The sequence below is a fragment of the Oxyura jamaicensis genome, chromosome 33, assembly GCF_011077185.1.
Source record: "Oxyura jamaicensis isolate SHBP4307 breed ruddy duck chromosome 33, BPBGC_Ojam_1.0, whole genome shotgun sequence".
Lineage (NCBI taxonomy): Eukaryota > Metazoa > Chordata > Aves > Anseriformes > Anatidae > Oxyura > Oxyura jamaicensis.
The window spans coordinates 1512390-1533598 of NC_048924.1; the positions used below are offsets into that span (position 1 = coordinate 1512390).

At 50.5% G+C, this 21209-nt stretch overlaps 1 protein-coding gene across 1 annotated transcript; it reads right to left on the reverse strand.

The window, feature by feature from the left end:
* Positions 1-182: 182 nt before the first annotated feature.
* On the reverse strand, positions 183-20699 carry SLC4A8 (solute carrier family 4 member 8). Its single transcript, XM_035308979.1, has 25 exons — positions 17998-20699; positions 15974-16055; positions 15214-15348; positions 14696-14831; positions 14331-14491; positions 13213-13401; positions 12986-13074; positions 12696-12853; positions 12211-12298; positions 11611-11757; positions 11442-11533; positions 10802-10976; positions 10429-10562; positions 9294-9539; positions 9098-9203; positions 8019-8180; positions 7353-7466; positions 7070-7231; positions 6216-6467; positions 5325-5393; positions 4762-4935; positions 4533-4670; positions 4005-4105; positions 3390-3494; positions 183-3158 (listed from the first exon to the last, which is right to left on the reverse strand). The coding sequence occupies exons 1-24, from the start codon at positions 18091-18093 to the stop codon at positions 3407-3409; spliced, it is 3294 nt and encodes a 1097-aa protein (XP_035164870.1). The 5' UTR covers positions 18094-20699; the 3' UTR covers positions 183-3158; positions 3390-3406.
* Between the last annotated feature and the right edge of the window lie 510 nt (positions 20700-21209).

Sequence of the window (21209 nt, forward strand, 5' to 3'; positions counted from 1 at the left end):
TAATTTCAAATCTTTCCCCAGTCAGCTGGTTCCCGACCCAAGCCCCAAGGGACACAAATTTCCCTAAAATCAGTACTGCTCACTCCCCCATCACCTCCAAGACACCTGTAAAAATCTCCCAAAACACCTCCAATTCCTCTCTGTCAGCAACACAGCCCTTCAAAAGACACGGGAGTGGCACAGTGAGACAAACGAGACTTTTATTGGATTATTTTCCCATTATGTTCAATGAGCAACAGAAAAACCAAGGCAAACAGCGCTGTGACGGGTGAAACACGTCAATCGACAGCCACGATTTGCAGACAGGAACCACGAGACAGCGACACAGATTAATGGTGTTCGAGTTTCACAGAATAAGCCATATCTAAATCAAATTCTTAAAAAATAAAAAAAAAAAATCAAAACTTTGAACTGGCAAATAACACAGATTTGGTCAGATATTTTCTTTTCCTCCCTGTTTTATTTACAACACTGAGCATTTCCAAACTAGATCATCTCTTACAACAAAATAAATATATTTCAGTTTCTCTGAAACAAAAATAATTTCTCTATTTCTACATGTAGCATGCCAGGAAGAAGAATACACTAGGAGGAAAAAAAAAAAAAAAAAGAGCCAGCATCTTATTTATTACCTTTGTTCCCCCCTCTCCCCCTTTAACCGAGAGCTTTCCGTGCATTTTATTTTGGGATTTTTTTTCCACAAGGGCCCACGGGAGGCCGGAGCTTTGCTTTTTGCATTGCTGGCTTTGCAAGCCTTCCTCCTCCTCCTTGCACCCCTGGGTGCTTTTAAAGCATCATCCTGTAAAAAAGCAGCTCTCACACCTCGCACATCGCCCCGGGAGCTGTTTTAAGGCACCGAAGATGAGGATAACACCCAGCACCCTTTCTGCATCAAGGGGAACGGGGACTGCTGCCAACCAAAACATCACGGGTCATGTCAAGGACTTTTTTTTTTAATCCTAAAGCAACTCCTAGAATACCTTTGGGAGGGTTCTCCCCACCCCCTACAATTTTTCTCTGCACATCCTCCCAAAATATGGGGTAATCCACAGATTGATGGCACAGAGACGGGAGAGGCAGAAGCAGTGCTGGGACATGCAGCGGGCCCCAGGGGTGACTGCAATTTCATTATTAATGAGACCTCATCTTTAATTAAAATATATATATAAAAAAATAATAAAAAGAAACAAAAAGACTAACCCTGTAAATAGGAAAAAAAAAAAAAAAAAAAAAAAGGTTGAAATCCAAAAGATGATCGTGCGCCCCCGTGCTAGGGCACGCTGAGGAAGCCTGGCTTGCTTTTTAAATAAGGAACCACCAGAATTTTCCAGCAGCCCCGAGGCCTTTGGCAATGCAGACCATGCGTGAGCCCACTCTCACGGAAAAGCGGCCCCGCTCGCCTTCGGGCTGGGTTTTTTTCTTGCTCTCCGAGGGAGCGCTGCCAGCTGCAGGAAACCAAGCGCGTGCGGAAAACAATCCCAGCCTCTGGCCCTGGTCCCTGGACCACAGGATGGACCGGCTCTCTTCTCTTTAAATAGAGGCAGACAGAAAGAAAGCGATTGTCCCGAAGTTCAAGGGGCAACAATTCCTCATTGGGGGCTGTTGGCGAGCAGCAAGCGGAGCCCAAGGGGCGCAGGAAGGCAGCGGGGCTGGGACATGCGTGGGTATTGCAGAGGAGCAGGCACCGGCTTTCACGCAAGCAGCTCGGTGAAAAGCCGAGCGTTGCACCTTTTCCTTCCTCCAAGCTTATTTTATTTTCCCCTTCAAGAACTAAACCAGTTCTCTCCCTCTGACAACCCCCATGCCATGCTGGCAGCCATCAAAGCACAGCCTGCAAAACCAAATCCACGCTTTTTTGCCCCGCTCGCAGACATACCGCTGGCATCCTTAGAGAGGAATTCTTTCCTCCGCGGAGCACCAACGTGCCATTGGCGCTTGGGATTTGTGCAACACTCAGAAAGACCCCGCGGAGCCGTCCCATCGGACAAGGTGGTGGCAGCAGTGCTTGTGCACCCGTCCCATCTGCGCTTGTGGCACCGAGAGCCCGGAGCCAGTTCGGATGGGACCACTATTTTTTTTTCCTCCTGGGTTCTCTCTTTCCAGGCTCCGTGGCCCCACAGGGGACCTCGACTTGAGCACACATGCCTGGGGTGTCACCACAACCCAACAAGACAAAGAGAGCACGGGCACCATCCCTGCTCAACAGCATTTTCCTGCAAGGCAGCAGGGAGAGCAAAAAGGAAGAGGCATCTTCCCACTTTCCTCCTGCTTCATCCCGCCCTGTGAAGGAAAAGGCTCTTGGCAAGGATGGGGCAAAAAAGAGAGCCCTTGGGATGTAAAACGGAGGGAAGCAGACGAGGCTGGCTGCTCCCGTGACCACACACTGTATTTGAAGTACTGGATTTGAACAGCTCCCTTATATGAATTTACAGCCAGGCGACAAGAAGGTGGCATTCCTGCCTTTTGCCACGTGGCTACTGCAGCCTCCAGGCTGATGACAGAACCAAAGCAAAAATAATAATAATAATAATAATAAAAGATGTAAAACTGAAGCAAATCCTTTTCCTAGGCCTTAGCCCAACTGCTCAAGTGATTTCCGCGCTCCCTGCCATGGAGGGCATCCCTCTCGTACCAGTAAGAGACATAAGAGTGAATCAAGGACCCCAAACCAGACCAAAAACCTGGCAGTGACGAAGAAGAAAGTGGAGAATGCGTCAAAAATAACAGAAAAAATTTCATACATTCAGAGTTTATATTTGGAAAAAAAGGGAAAGGAGGGGGGAGGGATTAGATATAAAAAAAATAGCACTGAATGATGAAGCGGTAGCTGTTCCTCTACCACTACAAAACCGCAACAACACACGCACGTACACACGGAGGCTGAACAACACCGAACTCCCACGGACTGCGATGTGCACCTCAGTTTGCTGGTCTAGAGATACTGAATGCCTGAAGCACACCAAGGATAACAGGAAATGTCTTGAAAATGGCTTTAATGGGAATCCTGCTACTCAGAGGAGAAAACCAGGGAGGGCTTGTGCTCACTTGTTTCCTTTCCTCCATGTGAAACAGCGGTTTGTCCTCGCGTCTGCGCTGGCTCATCCCTGAGTCACATTCTCACTCCTCTCCTTCAAAGCCAAGATCCCTAAAGAGGAAAACTGGGGAAAAAAAAAAAAAAAAGAGAGAGACCATCCCCAAGGAGAGGACCAGTCAGTGTGCACAGAACCATAGAACAGAATCACAGAATTGTCTAGGTTGGAAAAGACCTGCAGGATCACCAAGTACAACCATCACCATGCCCTACCGAGTCCCATCACTAAAACACATCCCTTACTGCTGCATCCACACCTCTTACATATTCAGTCACATTCACCGTGCAATCCCTTTACCTCTTTCCTCCTCGGATTCAGAGTTTTTCCGTGTTCATGGTAAGAGCCTTCCACACGGTTGTTTTCGACATTTCATCTGAGATGTTAATCTCAGAAGGGTCAGTCCTGCAATAAATATCTGAATTAGCAATCACCGTGCTTACAGGAACCAAAGCCACCAACTTGCATCAGCAATGAGAACGGGGTGACCCAAAGCACTGAAGGTCAGCACAAGCATGGGAGGTTTTACTGGTGATGAGTTTGGGGACGCAAGCTTGAATGCTGTAGAGCAACAGCTCCGTGCAATTCTCTTGCAAGTGTTTAGCCCTGGCCTGGCCTCCCACTGCTGGCACAGGTCATGCCTGCAACTCCTCCTTTCCAAGCATGAGGATATCCAGCTGCTGCAGACTCACTGATGATGCAAGTTTTTGGGGTCAAGCATGCATTGTGCAGTCACTATGCTCAGACTCAGAGCCCTGTGATCCCCTCCTGCAGCTCTGCCCAGAAATCTGATTTTCACACCAGGCTGACTGCTGGGTGCTAAGGGATGCTCAGTAAAGTTGCAAGCAGAGCAAGTTGTGCCAAACCGCTACAAACTGTTCTTGCTGGGGGTCCTGGCACTTGGTGGGGCTTTACCTGTCACTGTTGTTCTGCTTTGGGACATCCAGGTAGCTAGTCTTCACCAGATTCAGCTGGACTGAATTTGCAGCAGCAGCTTCCATCATCTTCTGAGACTCCTGCCATCAAAGGGACAAATCACCTGTTCTGTCTTTGAGCAAAGGGCAGATAAACTAAAACGCTGTACAACTATTGTGTGCTGCCCCCTCCTTCTGATCCCTGCCAGTTTTAGCTGTTGGTGGAGCAGGATAAAAAACTTCCGCTGCAAACATTCTGGGAGGTTAAACACCCACCGTGAAAAATACTTGAAATACATAATAATACAACTTCCTTTTAAAAGACCTTTTAAAATTATATGTCTGTTCTAGTGGTAAGCTCACTACTAACTTAGGGAAAAAAGTGGTTGTGATGTGGGGTCCAGGCTTCTGGGATCTCCTTCTGTTTAGTTCTGATCTTCCCCCAACTTTTAGCAAATGGCTGCGATAGAAATGGGCAACCTCACAACTCCAGGGATATGTCCAGCCCTGAGCACATAGTAAGTGTTACCTCTTCTTCTTTGGCTTCATTTTTGGCATCATCCAACTTCTTCTTCTTGCTTTCTGGCATAAGGTCATCCAGCCAGCTGAGCTCTCGCTTTGAGAAGCAGAAATCCATGACTTTCCGGACAAAAACGAGAGCCAAAACCTTCATGAAAAAAAAAAGGGAAAATGCAGTGAGGCCAGAGGCAGCACTACGTCCCGTGGCAAACATCCCTCTGAGAAGCACCACCTCTTACCATCATGGGAAAGACGATGGCAGCCCGGGACACCTTGATGACCCAGAGCAGGACGAGGCAGGTCAGCTGGATCAGGGTGAAGAGATGCACCTTCCGTAAGGGCACGTGCCGCAGGTAGATGAAGTCTGGCTGGTGTTTCGCCGGCATCCCGAACAGCTTCAAGCGATCGAAGAACTGCAGAATAACAGGGAGAAGTTGCCACCTTGGGGCTGCAGAATGGTGCTGGCCTGGCTGAGATCTGTAGGGATTTTTCAGGCTGTCGCTCGCAGTGAGGAAGCATTGATCCCACCACGTTCCTCCTGGGCACAGCACCCATTTTCCCTCAGCTCTATCTGTAAACCAGCTTGCCCACGGGCAGAGCTGTCCACCAAATTGCAGTTATTCCTAATTATTCTATAATTACCATTTCTTCGCTCCCCCAGCAAGGATTTCCACCAGTGGGAGAAATTTCCTCCCATTTCCCAAGCCACTGACTATCAGATTTTTTTATTATTATTTTTTTCTGCTTCTATGATGAGGAAATAGCAGGGAACAGACATGCTGTATGCAATGAAAGTCCACACCTGGATGCCTCTGAGCGATGATACACCCATGTAGAGAAAGACACCATACAGCACAGGCATTGGTATAAACTGCAAAGAGAAGACGGTAATTCTAAATACAATAATTGCATTTTCAATTAAATTAAAATTAAATTAAAATTAAATTTTAAATTTCATTATCACTTTATTCTACAGGCACTACAGAAAGCTTCCTAAAGCTTTCCAGTTTCCACAGGGTTGGAGATGCATTAAATTTTATCCATTAGACATTTTGTGCATTTGCCTGTGAGTTAATGCTCTGCTTCAGGCTGAACTTCTGAGCTACATTTCATCGAAATAATCCTATTTTCCAGAAAGGTTGGAGGAAAATAGGTGATTTCACCCATGCTACCATATGCTGCGTTCTGAGATGGCAGAAAAACAGTTCTACATATTCCTGTGGAAACACGCAAATGCAACCTGCCTCCTTTTAGCCTCGAGATGAGATTGCTTTGTGGGAGGAACGTGCAAAGGATGATTGCAGTGTGTTTAGCTATGGGAATGGCAGTGCTGAGGCATTTGGGGTGCAGACTGCAACCAGCTTGCTGCCTGATTGAAAGAGAGCAGATGCAGTGGTCTGGATAGGCTAGATTGTAGCCCACAAACACAGATGAGCCCTAAAAACACCCCAGAAATAAAGCAGTGATGTGGCTTGATGCCCTCGAGCACACCAGACTGAGGTCTGCAGGGCTGGAAAGCCTAACAGAAGCTGGTTCCCACCATGGGGCATGCCCCAAGGTTTAGGATCACCTCCTCCTGTACCCCACAGCTACTCAGGCCTAGAGAGAAAGGACTGGTTTTGGTTTTGTATAATCTCAAAAAAAATATAAATAAAAAATCAAGGCTGTTGGGCGTTTTGCATTTTCCTCTTACCTTTAATACAGTGGTCAAGAAGACGGAGCAGCCCATGAGCACAAAGATCATCAAGCCAGTGACTCTCTGCTCTCGTATCCCCAAAAACCTGGGTTGTTCTCCCGGAGCCGAGCAGCCCGACTCAAGTTTGAGGCTATTCACGTGGGTGATGGACAGGACAGTCGCAGCCACAAACCACGGCAGGCCCATGACAGAGCACACCCCAAGCATCACGGCCACCATGAAAAGGTCCAGGTGGTACCCGCATCCTTTCTGCAGGAGTGAAACAAGAAACAGAGCATCCCACAGCACCAGAGCAAGGACAGTGTGGACAACCCAAACCCTGCTGGAGCTCAAGTCAATTTTTTGAAAATTAAAAAAAAAAAGAATCGGAAACAACTAAGGATGTATTCAATTTGAACAAGCACCTTGCATGAAAATCTGGCCAAAGTAATTTGTGTGTTGTGTTTTTTTGTTTTTTGTTTTTTTTTTTGTACAACTCCTACCTTTTCAAAAAATACTTTTTTTTTCCATTCATAAAAAAGTCACACTTGCAAGCAAGATGTGACTCTGAATTATCCCTGGCAGCGTGTCAAAACGATTCATTCCCCCAAGCTTCTGGTGACATTTTAAAACAAAAAAGCTCTTCTGTATTGCTCTAAGGTTAATTTGCTGCTCTGAAAGATTCCTTGTCCAACTTCCCGTCTTTTGCTCCCTGTGTCGTCATCAATGCAGGAGAGCATCCTGCCAAGCAGAATTCCGTTGTCCCAAGCCAATTTGCAAATTTGCTTTTGCAAAGCACTTGGAAAAGGAGCTTCTCCCCATACCTGCTGCTCAGAGTGGGTTGGGGATGGCCACCTCTTGCAGCCCCTTACCTTCAGCCTGTGCTCTTTCCTGTTCACGATAACAGCGGTGATCTGCTGGTCCATGAAGATCAAGATGGTGCAGAGCAGGGCTGGGATGAGCGCAGCCAGCACCGTCCACCAAGGGTTGGGTCCTATGGGGCTGATGAGCCACCCACGGTCATCTCTGGTGGGCTGCGACAAAGCAGGGACATCAGCATCGTTTCCCAGCCACTTCTCTGGCTTTCATTTTCCCCTCCATCACCTCAAGGTGTCCCTTGGGCACCAGGTGAAGCCAGCCAAGGCACCCCATTACCTTGAACATATGGGGGACGTGGAGCTTCGGTGAGGGGATCCCAATTAGGAAGTCAATGAGCACCATGACAACGATGGTGAGGAAAACAGCGAAGTCGCTTATGGTGGACCGTACCTGTGGCAAGAAAGCAGAGAGGAAAGGGTCATGGCACGAGACAGACAAGTTAGGGACGTCAGAGCATCACAGGTGGTTAACAAAATCCCACCACTCTGAGGACATGCAGCCAAACCCCTTGGTTAGAAACTGCTGCTGTGTTTGTCCCTCTGAGATTCGGTGTCAGACTTAAAAGAAAACAGTTTAATTAGGGGGAAAGGTTTGAGGTTTCTTTAATTGCCTTTAAAAAAAAAATATGTAAATATCAGGAAACAGACACTGCCACGACAGCCACTCTCACAGCTGCAGTGGGAATAAGGCACTGAGGCGCATTTGTTCCCTGTGAGGAAGAAATAATCTCTTTTTCTACGACAGCTTCTCATTGGAATTGACTTTTCCCTTGAGCACGTAATGCAAAGATGGTGAGGGGAGAGGAAAAAAAAAAAAAAAAAAAAAAAAAAAAAAAAAAAAAACAGCCTTTGGAGGACCTGATTTCCCACTGCCTGAGTGCAAATTTGCTCTGGGACAGGTCGTAAGGTAGGTGGGATCTCTGTTCTGCCATCTTCTACCTACTCTGGTTGGGAAATAGCGGCTGGTTTTAAACATCTTCAAGGAGCTTGACAGGACAAAGGTGGAGAAGAAGAGGATGCAGGACCAGAAGAGGACATTGGGTGTGTAGGGGCCATTGTGTCCACAGGCAGGTCCATGAAATTCTCCATGCAAATGCCGACATTCCTGGAAAAACAGAGCATCAGGACACAACGGCAGTGCACATGCAGCAGGGAAGCCTTGGATAACCGAGGGAAGGGTTAAGGATTTGGGTCCAAGATCCATGACTTTGTACCTACTGCTGCCGAGGGAGATTTATATTTAATGAGCAGCAGCAGCTTAACGAGTGACACATCAAACTACCCGGAGGGGAAATGCAGAGATGTGATGGGACACCATGCCACAGGCCCATGGCACATCCTCCACCTGAACAGGAGGCAATTGTGGCTGAAGAAGACACCACAGGGGAAGGACACATCCAGAAGAGGATGCTGGAAACTCTTGGGGACAGAGAAGGAGGGAATAGGGAAGGAGGGCTATGACCGCCATGGTAGGAAAGACACAAATTGTCCCTTCCCAGGGGAGGACTCACAGAATCTGGCCAAAAGGGGCTGAAGATGTCCATGAGAGCCTCCATCCTATGCCTGGGCTCTGCTTCCAGCACCAGCAGCCCGGGAGGCTGCTCAGACATGCAAATTTATGCACGTACTTACAGACAGCGCTGAGTAAGAAACCGGGGCCTGGAGTTATTAAGGACCAATTAAAGAACCAATTACTACCTTCAAGCATGAACTTAAGTCCTCCAACTTCTACAACGTTCAAACCACCCACTTAACCTTGCTCCCAGCCAGAAATACTGTCCTGCAGAGGGCTGAGGACGATAGTTATCACCCGTGATGCTGGTAACAAGGCGGACTCCCCTTCCCAGGGCAGACCACACGTCTTGCACTTCAGGACTGATTTTTCAGAGCAGCCCCAGCACGGTTTGAAGCATGCCATCACCCGGAGGGTGCCAACTTTCACACCACGTCAACGCCCGTGGGATCGTGCTTGCAGAGACACGCGAACCCCGTGGCACATGGACACGGCGGCCGGGGACTTACAGTCACCGTGAGGTTTTCCCAGGCGATGGCAGACACGTTGATCTTGTTGCTCTCCCAGAAGTGCAGGGTCTCGTTGCTGGGATGGGTCGGCACCTCGCACTTACAGCTGGGAGGAGAAAAGCCAAGGACAAGGGTAAGGTGATGGAGGCGAAGCCCTAAGCACCTGACAAGGCACCTTTTAGGCCAAAAAACCCACTAGTATATGGTGAGGAAGTCAAGCTTGCTGTGCATGTGCACAGGGTAGGTCTCTCCCAGGCAGATCAGCTTCTCCAGAGCCTCGTAGATGAAGATGATGCAGATGAGGGCAGCGAAGGCTTCTTCGGTGAAGCGGGTGATGTAGCACACCAAGCAGCTGGCATCCGTGGCCACCAGCACCACGCAGAGGAAGGCGGTCCACAGCCCTATGCACGTCCTCAGGGAGAGGTAGGAAAGTGCATAGTCCCTGGGAAAACAAAATAAAGCAAAGGGTGGGAAGCCCAGCAGGAAGCTCCAAGACGTGCCATCCTTCGGGGAAAATCCGGAGCTGTTTGGGAACGTGTCAAGCCTGTGGATGGTGAACGCAGTTTCCATGTACTACTACAGACAGCCTCAGGGCTGCAGTGCAGGGCGTGGGCCCACGAGAGGAGAGGCCCATTAGATAATTATCATTATTTAGCAATTATGATGTGTTAGCGCTTTGGAGGCTAATTGAGGTCAGGTGCTCACTGGGGAAGGCACTGTTCTCACCCATCACCCCCATGCCCGAGCACAGAAACCAGCTGGCTTGGCACCCAGTCACTTGCTACCAGCACGGTGGGGCTTAATAATGAAAGTGACTAATTACAGCGAGGGTGGTTAATCAAAGTCATCACAACAAAGGGCTGTCATGGAAAATATGCATTTCGCATGAAAAGCTCCTACTTTCTCAATAACATCATCAAAACCCAAAATATTTCAGCAAAAAGGTGAACTATTTGGATATTTGGGCAACACATATATATTTCCACTTCCAGCAAAAAGCCTGCTAAAAAGTGCTTAGCTTTGTGCTGGGAGCAAAGCAAATCTTCCTACTCCCAAACCAGTGTGATTTGTCTCCTTTCCCTCATGCATCCCATCTTGGCCATCCTCATTCCTGTGGTTTCTCCTCCTCATGCTTCGTTTTAACTCTGCAAGCCCTTTAGTCCTCCAGAGGCCAAGTGCTCTTGCACCATCACTAACTAAAGTAGGAGCACGCAATGTGCACGACACAGAAGTTAACTTCAATTGTACAACCACTGCTAAGAAAAATAACAAAAAAGAAACACATCTTTTTGCCATCGCTGCCTCCTCCAGAAGGGCCAGTGCAGCCTTACTTGCAGAACTTGTAGAGGATCTTCTCAAACACGAGGACGGGGCCGGTGCTGCCAAGGATGGTGAGAGGTTGGCCAGCAAAGAGGGAATAGACCACACCGGTCATGGATGCGCCCAGTAACGACTCCATGGCACTCTGGCCAGGGAAGAGAGGAGCAAATAAATCATGTGAGCAGAGCATCAATAAAAAACCAAAAGCAACTGCGCTGCAGCAAAGACTTTTTCATAGAATAGGTTGGAAAAAGACTTTCAAGATCACGTCCAACCATCAATGTGACCTCCAAGGGCCGTCACTAATCCATGTCCCTCAGTGCCACATCCATGCACATCTCTTGAATACCCCTCGGTGCCACCCCACGGAGGAGAGGCACTCACTATGTGGCCGTCGGTCGCCTCCCCCAGCAGCCCCCCGAAGGTGATGACGGGGGACATGCAGGCACAGTAGAGGAAGAGGAAGGACGCCAGACACTGCAGGCTCAGAGCATCCCGAAAGTCACTCCAGAACCACGGGACTTTTCGCTTCACATCCAGGATCAGACCTCCAAAGAGCCTGGAGGAAGGACAAAGAAATAGACTGTTCTGGCAGACCACACTGAATTTTCTTTGCTGCAGAAGGGCAGTCACGAGCACAGAGTAGCTTTCATCGCTGAAAAACAGTGTCTTTCTCCCTTTTACACCCAGTAGGAACTGAGACACAAAAAAAACCACCCCCCAACAACAGAAACGAACTAATGAAAATTAACTGTTATTGCAACAGCCCCACACTTTGAAAGGCATCACAGCTGCACCTGGAGGTGTTTACACATCTGCTTCCACCCCGGATCAAGAAAACCCACGTGCAATGATGCTGTGGCTCAGCCCAGCCACCCCAGGCCCCCAGCTGCCCAGCCCAGGGACCCACGCAGGTAACGTGGAGCCCCTTTGCTGCAGCAACTAACCCCCAAAAAAAAACACTAGAAGGGAAGGTGCATGCAACTTTTAGAGGCAAAAAGAATGATAACATTAAAGCTCACACCTTCCCGTTCGCTCTAGTTCAGGGCCACTGTGTTTTTCTGGCTTTCTGTGAGAAGCGCTGTCATCAAGAACTCCTGGTGTCTTCCTTTTTTTCTGTCCAAATGGAAACAGAGATACGTGTTTCTTTGTAAGCCTCCTGCCCATCCCCCTCACACCTCCCTGGCACCCACCTGCGAAGGCAGATTTTTGGGAGGCTCGATTCGGATCGATGGATCCCACTCTCCCGGCGGCAAGACCGTGACCTGATCCAGGAACTCGTCGATGCCAGCCACAAGGTCTGCCCGGTTCTTGGCTTTGTAGGCAACATCATGGAAAACCTGCCAACAGGAGACAGCAGCTCGGATGTCCTAACCAGTGCAATAAGCTCTTAGCTAAACGCAAGATAATTTCCCCCAAACTTTGTCAAAAGGAAAAATCTCTGCATTGTAGCATTTGTGGCCATCTCGTCCACGGGGATCCCATCCCTCATAGCACTCCACAGCCTTTTGCTCAAAAAGGAGAGGTTTTGCTGGCCCTGGCAATGCCACCCGCTTGGGACAGCATGTTGGGGATCCCAGGGAGAAGGAGAAGGATGAGGTGCAGGTCCCGGGTGGGATTTCAGCCTCTGGGACATGGGGTGATGTAGATCCAAGTGTTTGCTTTGGATGCAAACAAGGGGTGGGTTATCTGGAGAGCTGTGGACAGCTGGGAAAGCAAATGTGCTCCTTCACTACAGTGGAGAGAGGGAGATAGCTAAAAACAACCCAGCGATCTCTCTTATCTCATCACACCTCATCCGTCATGAGAGTAGCCATGGACCTGCCAATCTCGTGGTACTGATGGGCTTTTCCTTCTGGTCCCAGCAAAATAAACAGGAACCTGGGCAAGAAAAACAGAAGGAGAGAGAAGAACATGCCCTTGCTTAGAGAGTGCCCAGAGAAATTGCCAGGAGCTCCCAGCCCAGAACGCAGCTTGAGATGGGGAATGCACGCTCACCGCCTCCGGCAATGAATCCAAAATTCATCAAAACTTGCTAACTGGATTTTTGGGCTGACTCTCATAAAGATAGCCAATGCATTTTTTTAATTTCTGGGTTGATGTTCATTAAAATTGAGGAATGCATTTATAAGCTGCGGTAGGGAAGGGAGAAGCGAAGGTGAGGAGTGACGGATGGGGGAAATGTGCTTGTGGACTCACTCCTGCTGGCCCCATTTCCTTGGGATGAAATTTGATGTTTTTATTGTTATTTCTAAATAAAAACCTCGGGCATTCGGACCTGGTTGGGATGGGAACTTCTGTCATGCCTGAGAGGAGGACCGCCGGGGTCAGGCGGGCAAATGCCATGATGGGCTGGTGAAGGAAATCCAGCTCTCCTACGAGCACGTTTGCTGCTTCAGCCCCAGTGGGAATTTTCTTCATGAAGTGCAGCTCAGCCTGGACACAACAAGCGATTTTCAGGCAATTACCCCAAAATGAAAGCCCACAGCATTCTGCTGCATGTTCTGCAGCCAAGTTTGCAAGAGCAAAGCCAGCCCTAAAGGCATAAGAAAGCTCCAGGTATCTCACCTTGCTTAAATCCATTGGGCTGGTGTCATGGTTCACCCCATTTTTAGCTTCTATGGTGGTGGGAGGAGTATGGGGGGTGAGTGTTTGGGCTGGCAGGAAAAAGACAGACACTCAGAAAGACAGACAAGGAGCAACTGGGACGCTTCTCCTCAGTCAGGGCAAGTCTAACGGGGCCAAAGCCCTGCAGAAACCCTCTCCTGGTGCCAAAGCCCTGCAGGAGCTCTCACCTGGCTTGTCGAGGGGGTGCAGGTCTGGCTGCCTCTTGCTCACGTCAGCAAACGAGCGGACGATGGGGAGGAGGTTGTTTCTTTTCTTCTCGTTCTGATGGTGGTGCTTCTTCAGGAGGACTTCTCGGACTTTCTCCCGCATGCTCTCATCAAATTCGCTGGACTGGTTTTGCTGGTCCAGGATCATATCTGAGGGTGGAAAGGGAAATGAAACCACCAGAGGAGAAACCCCCCAAGTCCCGGGGAGAACGCAGGAGAGCCTAGCACAGGCGCAGCCTTGCTTAGTGAGACTTTTTAATACAGTTGAGCCTTTGCAATGAAAGCAAGAATTTTCTTTTGCTAAAACCCATCATCAAAGTGCTTATTCATCACTCAGCTAAGATCATTATTTCTCATTCTAAATAATGCAATTTCCTTGCCCGATCTGGCCTTTCTCTATTACTCTACACATTTAACCAAATTATAAGCGATCTATAGCGCAGACTTTCCCTGAGTTCCCTTGGCCAATTGACTGTAATTTGCTGAGCCCAGGGAGAAATGCGCTAAGAATGGCGCTGACTTCACCAGCTCTTGAAAGGGTTGAATGGAGACCTGCCAGTCAAGGACAATTTCTCCAAAGCTGTTTTTTCAATTAACTTCAATTATCTTCCCCACAGAAACACACTGCTTGGTCATCTGCCAGATAAACTCTGCCTTTAAAGCTCCTAAATCCTGGATGTTAAGGCAAAAGAAAAAAAAAAAAAAGAAAAGAAAAAAAAAAGAATGAGAGGAAATGGCTTGTAATACACAGTTTATTTAAAGAGGTTCAGCTGTTAGGCAGACTCTGTATTTCTAAGAGCAGACCGCTAAGCCCTGGTGCACACTCCCTTTTTGGCTCGAGAACATTCTCTAATTGTTTCTCTAACCCCACCAATTGCTTTTGAAAGGATCCCCTGTCAGAAGGAAAAGCTGGTGCGACTGCCACGCTCCCAGGCTGCAGCCAGGCCGAGGCGGCACAGTCCCGCACCCCAAAAAATCCTTCCTGACTTAAAAAAGCAGTGGGATTTCTGGAAGAGAGGACGCGCCGCTGGGCGAGGTTTGCGGCGGGTGGGTTTGGGTCAGAGGCAGGCGGGTGCTACCTGCAATCTCCTCGGTGCTGTTGGCGCACATGTCCAGCAGCACCGTGCCTTTGATGATGCAGTTTCTCAGCTCGAAGAGGCTGTGCAAGGAGAGCGTGGCCACGTAGGGCTTGCTCCAGCGCTCGCCGCCGTCTTCCACGTCCTCCTCAAACTTCAGCCACCTGCGGACATCGCCCGGCATCAGCCCCGTTGGAAGAAAACAGCCCCGCTCTGCAAGCCCTGCTTTAACAGAGCTGAGGGGTGGCAGGAGGAGGAGGCTCCTCATATCGGCACCCGGAGCTGCAAAAGCTTCGTGCCCTGGCAAGCAGAGCCCGTGCGTGCTGCCAGCACGGGGACTGCTGTCCCAGCTGCAGGACGGGATTTACCTCGCCGTTTCCTTCCACTCTGCATCTTCGCGCTCCTTCACGCAGATCTCGTCCAGCTCGGTGAATAAGTCGTGCGGGACGTGCTGCTCATCCTCCTCGGTGCTGAGGATGAACTGCACCCGCTGGGACGGGGTGTCTGGCAGAAGACAAAGCCAAGTCCCGTTACTGCGCCTGAACTGCGCAGCGAGCATCGGACCAGCACCAGTTCAGCCCTGAACACTGGGGCTGGTCCCTGTCCCCTGCGTCTGCCCAGCTGTGGGGAAGCATCTCTTCCTCCTCCCCATAAGGAAGGGCTGCCTGACTTCCCCACATTTCCATTTTTAAAGCCATAATCGCTACGGAAGGCGAGCCTAAATTTGCTGTACATTGAACTGCCTAAACAAACAAACAAACAAATCCTGAGAAGAGTTTGGAAAGAGAGGGCTTTGCGAAATAACTCGGTTTTCCCTCAGAACAGCAGCTAGCCACTCAAACCAGCCACGCTTGCCCAGGAGATATTTGGCAAATGCGGGACTTACAGTGGTAGCCCTGGTCCTCGGGGGCTGCCCCCTTGGCCCGCTCCCGTTTCCGATGCTTCTGGCTGCGGGGCCGGTGGTGCCGGTGGCTCTGCCTCACCAGGGGCATCTGCACACCCACATACAGGGTCCGGTGGCCTGCAGGAAAGCAGCATTGGCATCACTTTCGGCAGCACGATGACGGTCAATGCTCATCCTTTTTTTCAGAGACTGTTCTACTTCGGCTTTGCAACAACAGACCAACCAAAAGTAACGGCTCCAGGTTATCTAAAATGCCCCCGAAGCATTGAACCTTTTCCCAAACTCCTTCTTCGCCTGGACAACACTCAGACTTGCTCATTAAGCAGCGACCGAATGTAATTATTTTTAAAATCTCTGCATGGCGCAAGGCGGCTGGAGGAGATCAGATCAACCCCATGATAATGAGCTCCGGAACAATAAGGGAAAAAAAATTGCAGCCCTGTGTCTGCAGCCGTCAAATTATTCTCCCGACCTCGCCAAGCCAGGAGCAGCCTTGGTGAGAAAACGAGCTGTGAATCATCTCGCCCCGTGGCTGCAGCTCACGCCGTGGCCTCCGCGGCGGCTTTTTCCTCTGTTTTAAAAGTTCTATGAAAATCATGAAAAACAACTGTGCTCCTTGATGAAGAGGCGCGGCAGGTTTTGCTGCACGCAACACAACACTGAGAGAGGGATGGTTTAGGGGCTATTGGCAACGGGAAAATGAGCTGGGTTTGGGGTCAGCGGGGGCTCAGCAGGGGCTCACCTTCCAGCTCCTCCTTCTCATAGTGAATATTGACAACATTGCTTGTTCCCCCCTGGTCAACCACCGCCTCTTCATCAGGTCTCTGTTGGACAAGGAGAAGAAGGTCAGCAGGGCTGGGGACGGAGCTCCCATACATCCTCCCAGCTGATCGAACGCGGGCTTGCAGGAGGCAGCCCCGCAGCCAGAGGCCAAATAAAACAGCTCATGGGATTGCTTATTTTTGGTAAGAATTGAAGCTGGAAGTATTTGCTACAGGGAGAGAGGGCAGAGCATTTCAGAACTCCCCCCAAAAATATATATATACCACTCCTGCCTTGTTTGTGCAGCTCCTTTGCAGCGTTCTAGAATAAATAAATAAAAAGGGATTTCCAAATTGGGGGAAAAAATGCGCTTTGCATGGCAGTGAGTTTCAGTCTGAAAATACCACTGGGCTGCGTGCTGCTGTGCTGGAGATACCTGCAGGACTCACTAGATGGCAGCTGGCCACAGGACATCGCCTCCACAACCTCCAAAAGCAGCAACCTGCAAGGGCAGCTCCATCTTCCGCCCAAGGAGGCCTCCTCTGGTGCAAGCATGCTTTCCATGGAAAACGCGATCTTATTCCTTGCAAAAGCAAGAGCTGCAGGACCAACAGCTCGCTGCGAGCAGCGACGGAAACAAACCTCTCTTGCTACTCTTCTCTCCTCACCACCGGGACTGGGAAGGGGATTGCCAGGCTCCACTCAAAGAACTCAAAACCCAGCCACATCTCATTCTCAAGATGCAACTGCAGCTTGGAAAAGGGCCTCTGGGACACACTCAGCAACTTTTTTCCCCTCTTCGGGGTGTATTTGGTCTTTAATTTCTGCGCATCTCTTAAAGATGTCTCCTTCCTTGGGCAGTGCTACCATCCACATCCTCTTGTGGACAGGAATTAATCAAAGACCAAAATGTGGTCACCAAAGAAAACTCTGCATTGCCCAAATGAGCGCCCCTGAGTTTTCGCTGGTTTCCAAATTATTCTGTTATGAAAGGCACAAAGGGGCTGGCAAAGGCTGGGGAGTTTTGAACTGCTGAGGTTCACGTTCACAAGCCCCCTGCTGACATCACAGCAACCAAAAGATTTTTGTCTGTTCAAACCAAAAAATAAATATCTGTGGTTTTTTTTTGTTGTTTGATTGATTGATTTATTGTTTTTTTTTTGGGGGGGGGGTTCTTTTTTATTATTATTATTATTACTATGGTTATTATTTGTTATGATTTTGAGCACCCAGATGCTTGATTCCTGCTCAGAGTTTGAAGAAGAGAGAGAACTGGGGAAACTGGCTGGGCTGTTTTGTGAAACTCAAGAAGCAAGAGGTTCACCAGCCACTCAGAAAGAGCCCAAACCAGCCAAACTCTGCAGTTTTCAAGCAAAACTCAAAATGCCACATTCGCATACACGAATGTTGTATCAGTAATGACACAGCAACCTCGAGGAGTTGTTAAAATAAATAAATAAATCGCTGCTTATGATTTAAGATGCTGACACTAATCTGAAATCTGCCCTTTTTCCCAAAAAACTGTGTTCCCTCCTGGCCGAAGCAGCACGCCAGTGCCACCCACGTGCCCCCGCGGCCGCGTTATCACGCGCCTGTGGCTTTGCCATCCTCCACCCGGTGACAGCCTCTGCCACCCTCCATCCCCTCTTAGCAACGCGCCCGGCTCCCCCCGGCCCGGGCTGAAGAAAAACAGCCTCGGGAGAAGCGTGGGGTGAAAGGGAAAACACCTCACGCCTGCAAGCCCGAGCGCGCTCGGTGGGCGCTGCCGGAAGGCAGAACAAACGAAGCGGTCTGGGGGCCGCAGCTTCCAGACGCTCACAGAAAGCCGCCTGCTCCCTCACAAAGCGTTTTGCCCCCCAGGACACAACAGGTGATGCTAAACCTGCCCCCGGACCTCTCGCCCCGGTGCCAACCATCTCCCCCTGGAACACCGGCTCTGGTTTTGGGGGAGTTTTCAAGTTTTTGGGTGGGAGGTGCCGCTCGGCCGAGGCCTCGCCGTCCTACCTGCAGCTCATCCAGAAGTGTCACCTCGAGCCTGCCACGCTCCCGTTCGGCCTCGTGCTGGTCACTGGCTTTCCATGGAGCCCTTGGGCCATGCATGGGGCCAGACTCACCCGGGACATCCGAGCGGATCCCGCGCCTCCTTACCAGGAGGGCCCCCGCGCTACAGGCGTCACCAGAGGCACAAACACCAACGGTTCTTCCAGAACCAGAACCCCCCCGGGGCAGATCCCGGCAGTTATTTAAACCCACATGCCCCGAGGCTGGGGGATGCCAGAAAAACTCCTGTTCCCACCAACACTCGCACCAGTACACCACCAGCTCCTGGGGCAAAATTCAGCTCTCGCATCCTACACGGCCGCAGATATCTCAGCCAAGCGGCTGCCGAAATTCCCTCGGGGTGTAGGATTTGGCTGAGCCAAGGGCATCTGTGCCCAAAGCGCTCCTGGTTGAAGCCCATCTGTTAATACGTCTGGAAAAAGGAGCAGCAAGTTTGCGGACGCGCTGAAGGTCGTCGGAGGGCACGTGCCCATTGTCAGCGCAGCCAAAGCTCACGCTGAAATCAAGGGACGGGACAAACCCGGCTCCTCCTCGAGCAAAACCTGTTCCCGATGGAGTAAACGGAGTAAATGCCGCATGATGCTGGGGCAAGAGGCATGTAACGTGCTTGGGTGTACGTAAAAGTATAAGCTGCTGAAATGCAAGTGAGGTGCAAACTGTTGGGAAAATAAATGCTGTGGGACAGTACTGATTTTTGTCAGCATTTCCTTCAAAAACCACAGCATTTCAAGAAGGTTTCACTTTGGCGTGGCCTCCTTTCAGGCTTCTATTAGTTGAAAATCCTTATTAGTCAAACCAAGTCCCAGCATGGCACTGAAACACAGAGCTTTGAAATGGCTGGTGGAGTACAGGAAAAAAAAAAAAAAAAAAAAAAAAAAAAACTCTTCCAAATTTTAAAATAAAGAAGTCTATCTTCCAACAGTAGAATTTCCTCCCAAGCAAGGACACGGCAAAGCAGAGCCCCTCGCAAAGCGCACCCTTCCCTCCCCATGCTCCTGCTGGTTTCTTCGCCCCAAAACTTGCTGCCCTGCCTACCCAAGGGGTGAAATCATTTCCCTAGAAACCCTCACGGAGCGCGAGGCTGGGAGACACATCCAGATAAGCAACGCTTTTACTCTTCTCACTTCCCCTGCTCACACGGCCGGCTGTCTCCAGCCCCACTTCATTTTCGGATCAGAGCTAATCCATCGTTTCTATGATGCAAATTCACTTGCTCCGATGAACTTCCTCCCCGGCGCCGCTCGGCACAAAGGTTAAGTGCCCGGCTTGCCCTGAAAGGTGACACGGGGTGTAAAATAACACGGCGAAGGAAGCTGACACCAAGGTCTAATCAGTTAAAATCCCATCACGACCCAAGCTCGAATCCCCGCTGCTTTTTTATTATTTAGCATTAATGCTTAAAGAGCAAATACAAGAACTGGACAAGCGGGCACCTCCGTCTGCCAAAAAGCCCCAGGTTCTGCTGCTGGGTCTGTGGCAGGATGCTCTGAGCATCCCACCGCCCTTCTCTGCCCTTTGCAGCATCCCCAGAATCACTGCAAGCCTTGAACAGAGATGCTATCAGAGCCGATGGCCCTAATCAAAACTTACTGGGACCCAGTTAGGGCACCTGAAGGGACCCCGAGGGGTTATCTCGCTGGGGACATTGGAGGATTTCATGGTTTAGGGGAGCCATGGCAGTGTGGAGCCATGGGATGGGACCACGGGATGGGACAGGGCAGGAAGGAGAAGACCCGGGAGGGGCACCAGCCCTTGCAGACGCTTCGCCCTCCCTGTCTGTCCTTCGCCACCGCTGACAGGCGCCTGGAAAACATCAAATTGTCAAAAATGAGCCGGGAAAGGGGACGCTGAGCTTTGCAGGGCATGTTTGTGGGCTGCAGAGCAGCCAGAGTTGTTCCACTTCACTATTTTCTAAGCGAAAAGCTCTGGCTGGCTGCTTCCTAGCTGGTTTTGTCGGGAAGCAATTATTGCTTGTAAAAATGAAATCAGAAATCACTGGAGCAAAGGAGGAAGGCTCCTTGTTTTGACACAACTGCAGTGAACCCCTTAGTGCTGTGAGTTCAGTGCACGCCTCTCCCTGCATCCATCTCAAGAAAACTTCCCTAAATTATTATTTTGCAGTGATTTTTTTTGACCCAGCAGGAGAGAGAGGGATTTTTGAGTGCCCTGCCTCAGTTTACCTGCCCCAGTGCAACTCCTCTGGTTAAGAAAGAAAACTCTTTCCCCGGGGTAACTCTGGTGTAATTGAGGACTAGAAAAAGCTCAGAGCAGAGGATCAGGTCTAGCGTGGAGCCCTCCTGGTGCCGGGGAGCACCAAAAGCACCGCATGAGCAGGCAAAGCTAGCGTCCCGTCCCGCTCGTCCCACCACGTGCAAGCAGGACTGGCCAGCAGCAATGGGAGGCATGGGGTCCACGCCGCTCTGCGAGCCACACCAATTGAATGGACTTAATGATGCCCCAAATGTAATTAACGAGGCTGATCCCTGTGTTACTGCGGGATGACGATGCCTGCGTGCGTGGAGCAGAAGCAGGGAGGAAGCTGGGGGATGCTCTGGTAGCTTTCCCTTCGCCACCTCCATCCCACTGTCCCCATCTCCCCGGGTTTGAAGGAAGGTGAATTAATTCCCAGCCCCCATGTCTGCCACCGAGAGCAGCTCCTCCAGCGGGGCCTGGCCCTGCAGGAGGACTGGGGGCCGCCACTTGTGGGGCACGGGGTCCCAAGGGTGCTCAGCAGCAAGGGGACGGGTGCTGCAGGGGGGCAGGAGGTGCTCCCTGGGGACATCCTGGCCAGGATGATGCTAAAAAGGGGGTGGGAGGGCTGGGGGCCACCTCCCTGCTGCTCCCTGCTTGCAGCCCAACACCAGGCACATCCGTGCAAGCCCCCAGGGGGACAACAGCAGAGCCCCCCCTTGGCTGCGTGGCACAGGGACAGTGGCCTTTGTCCCCCTCTGACGGGCTGTGGCCTCAAATGGGGGTCACAGCCAGGTGTGTGGGGGGCAACAAGGCGTGTGGGAGATGCTGCCGGCTGGGGCACCCCCTCACTAAACACCTTGTGCCCCCCCAAGTGCCTCACACCCCCCTCGCACCCACCTTGAGCACCCCTTGTGCCCCCCCCCCCCGCACCTTCTCAGTCTTGCAGATGCTTCGCAGCCCCC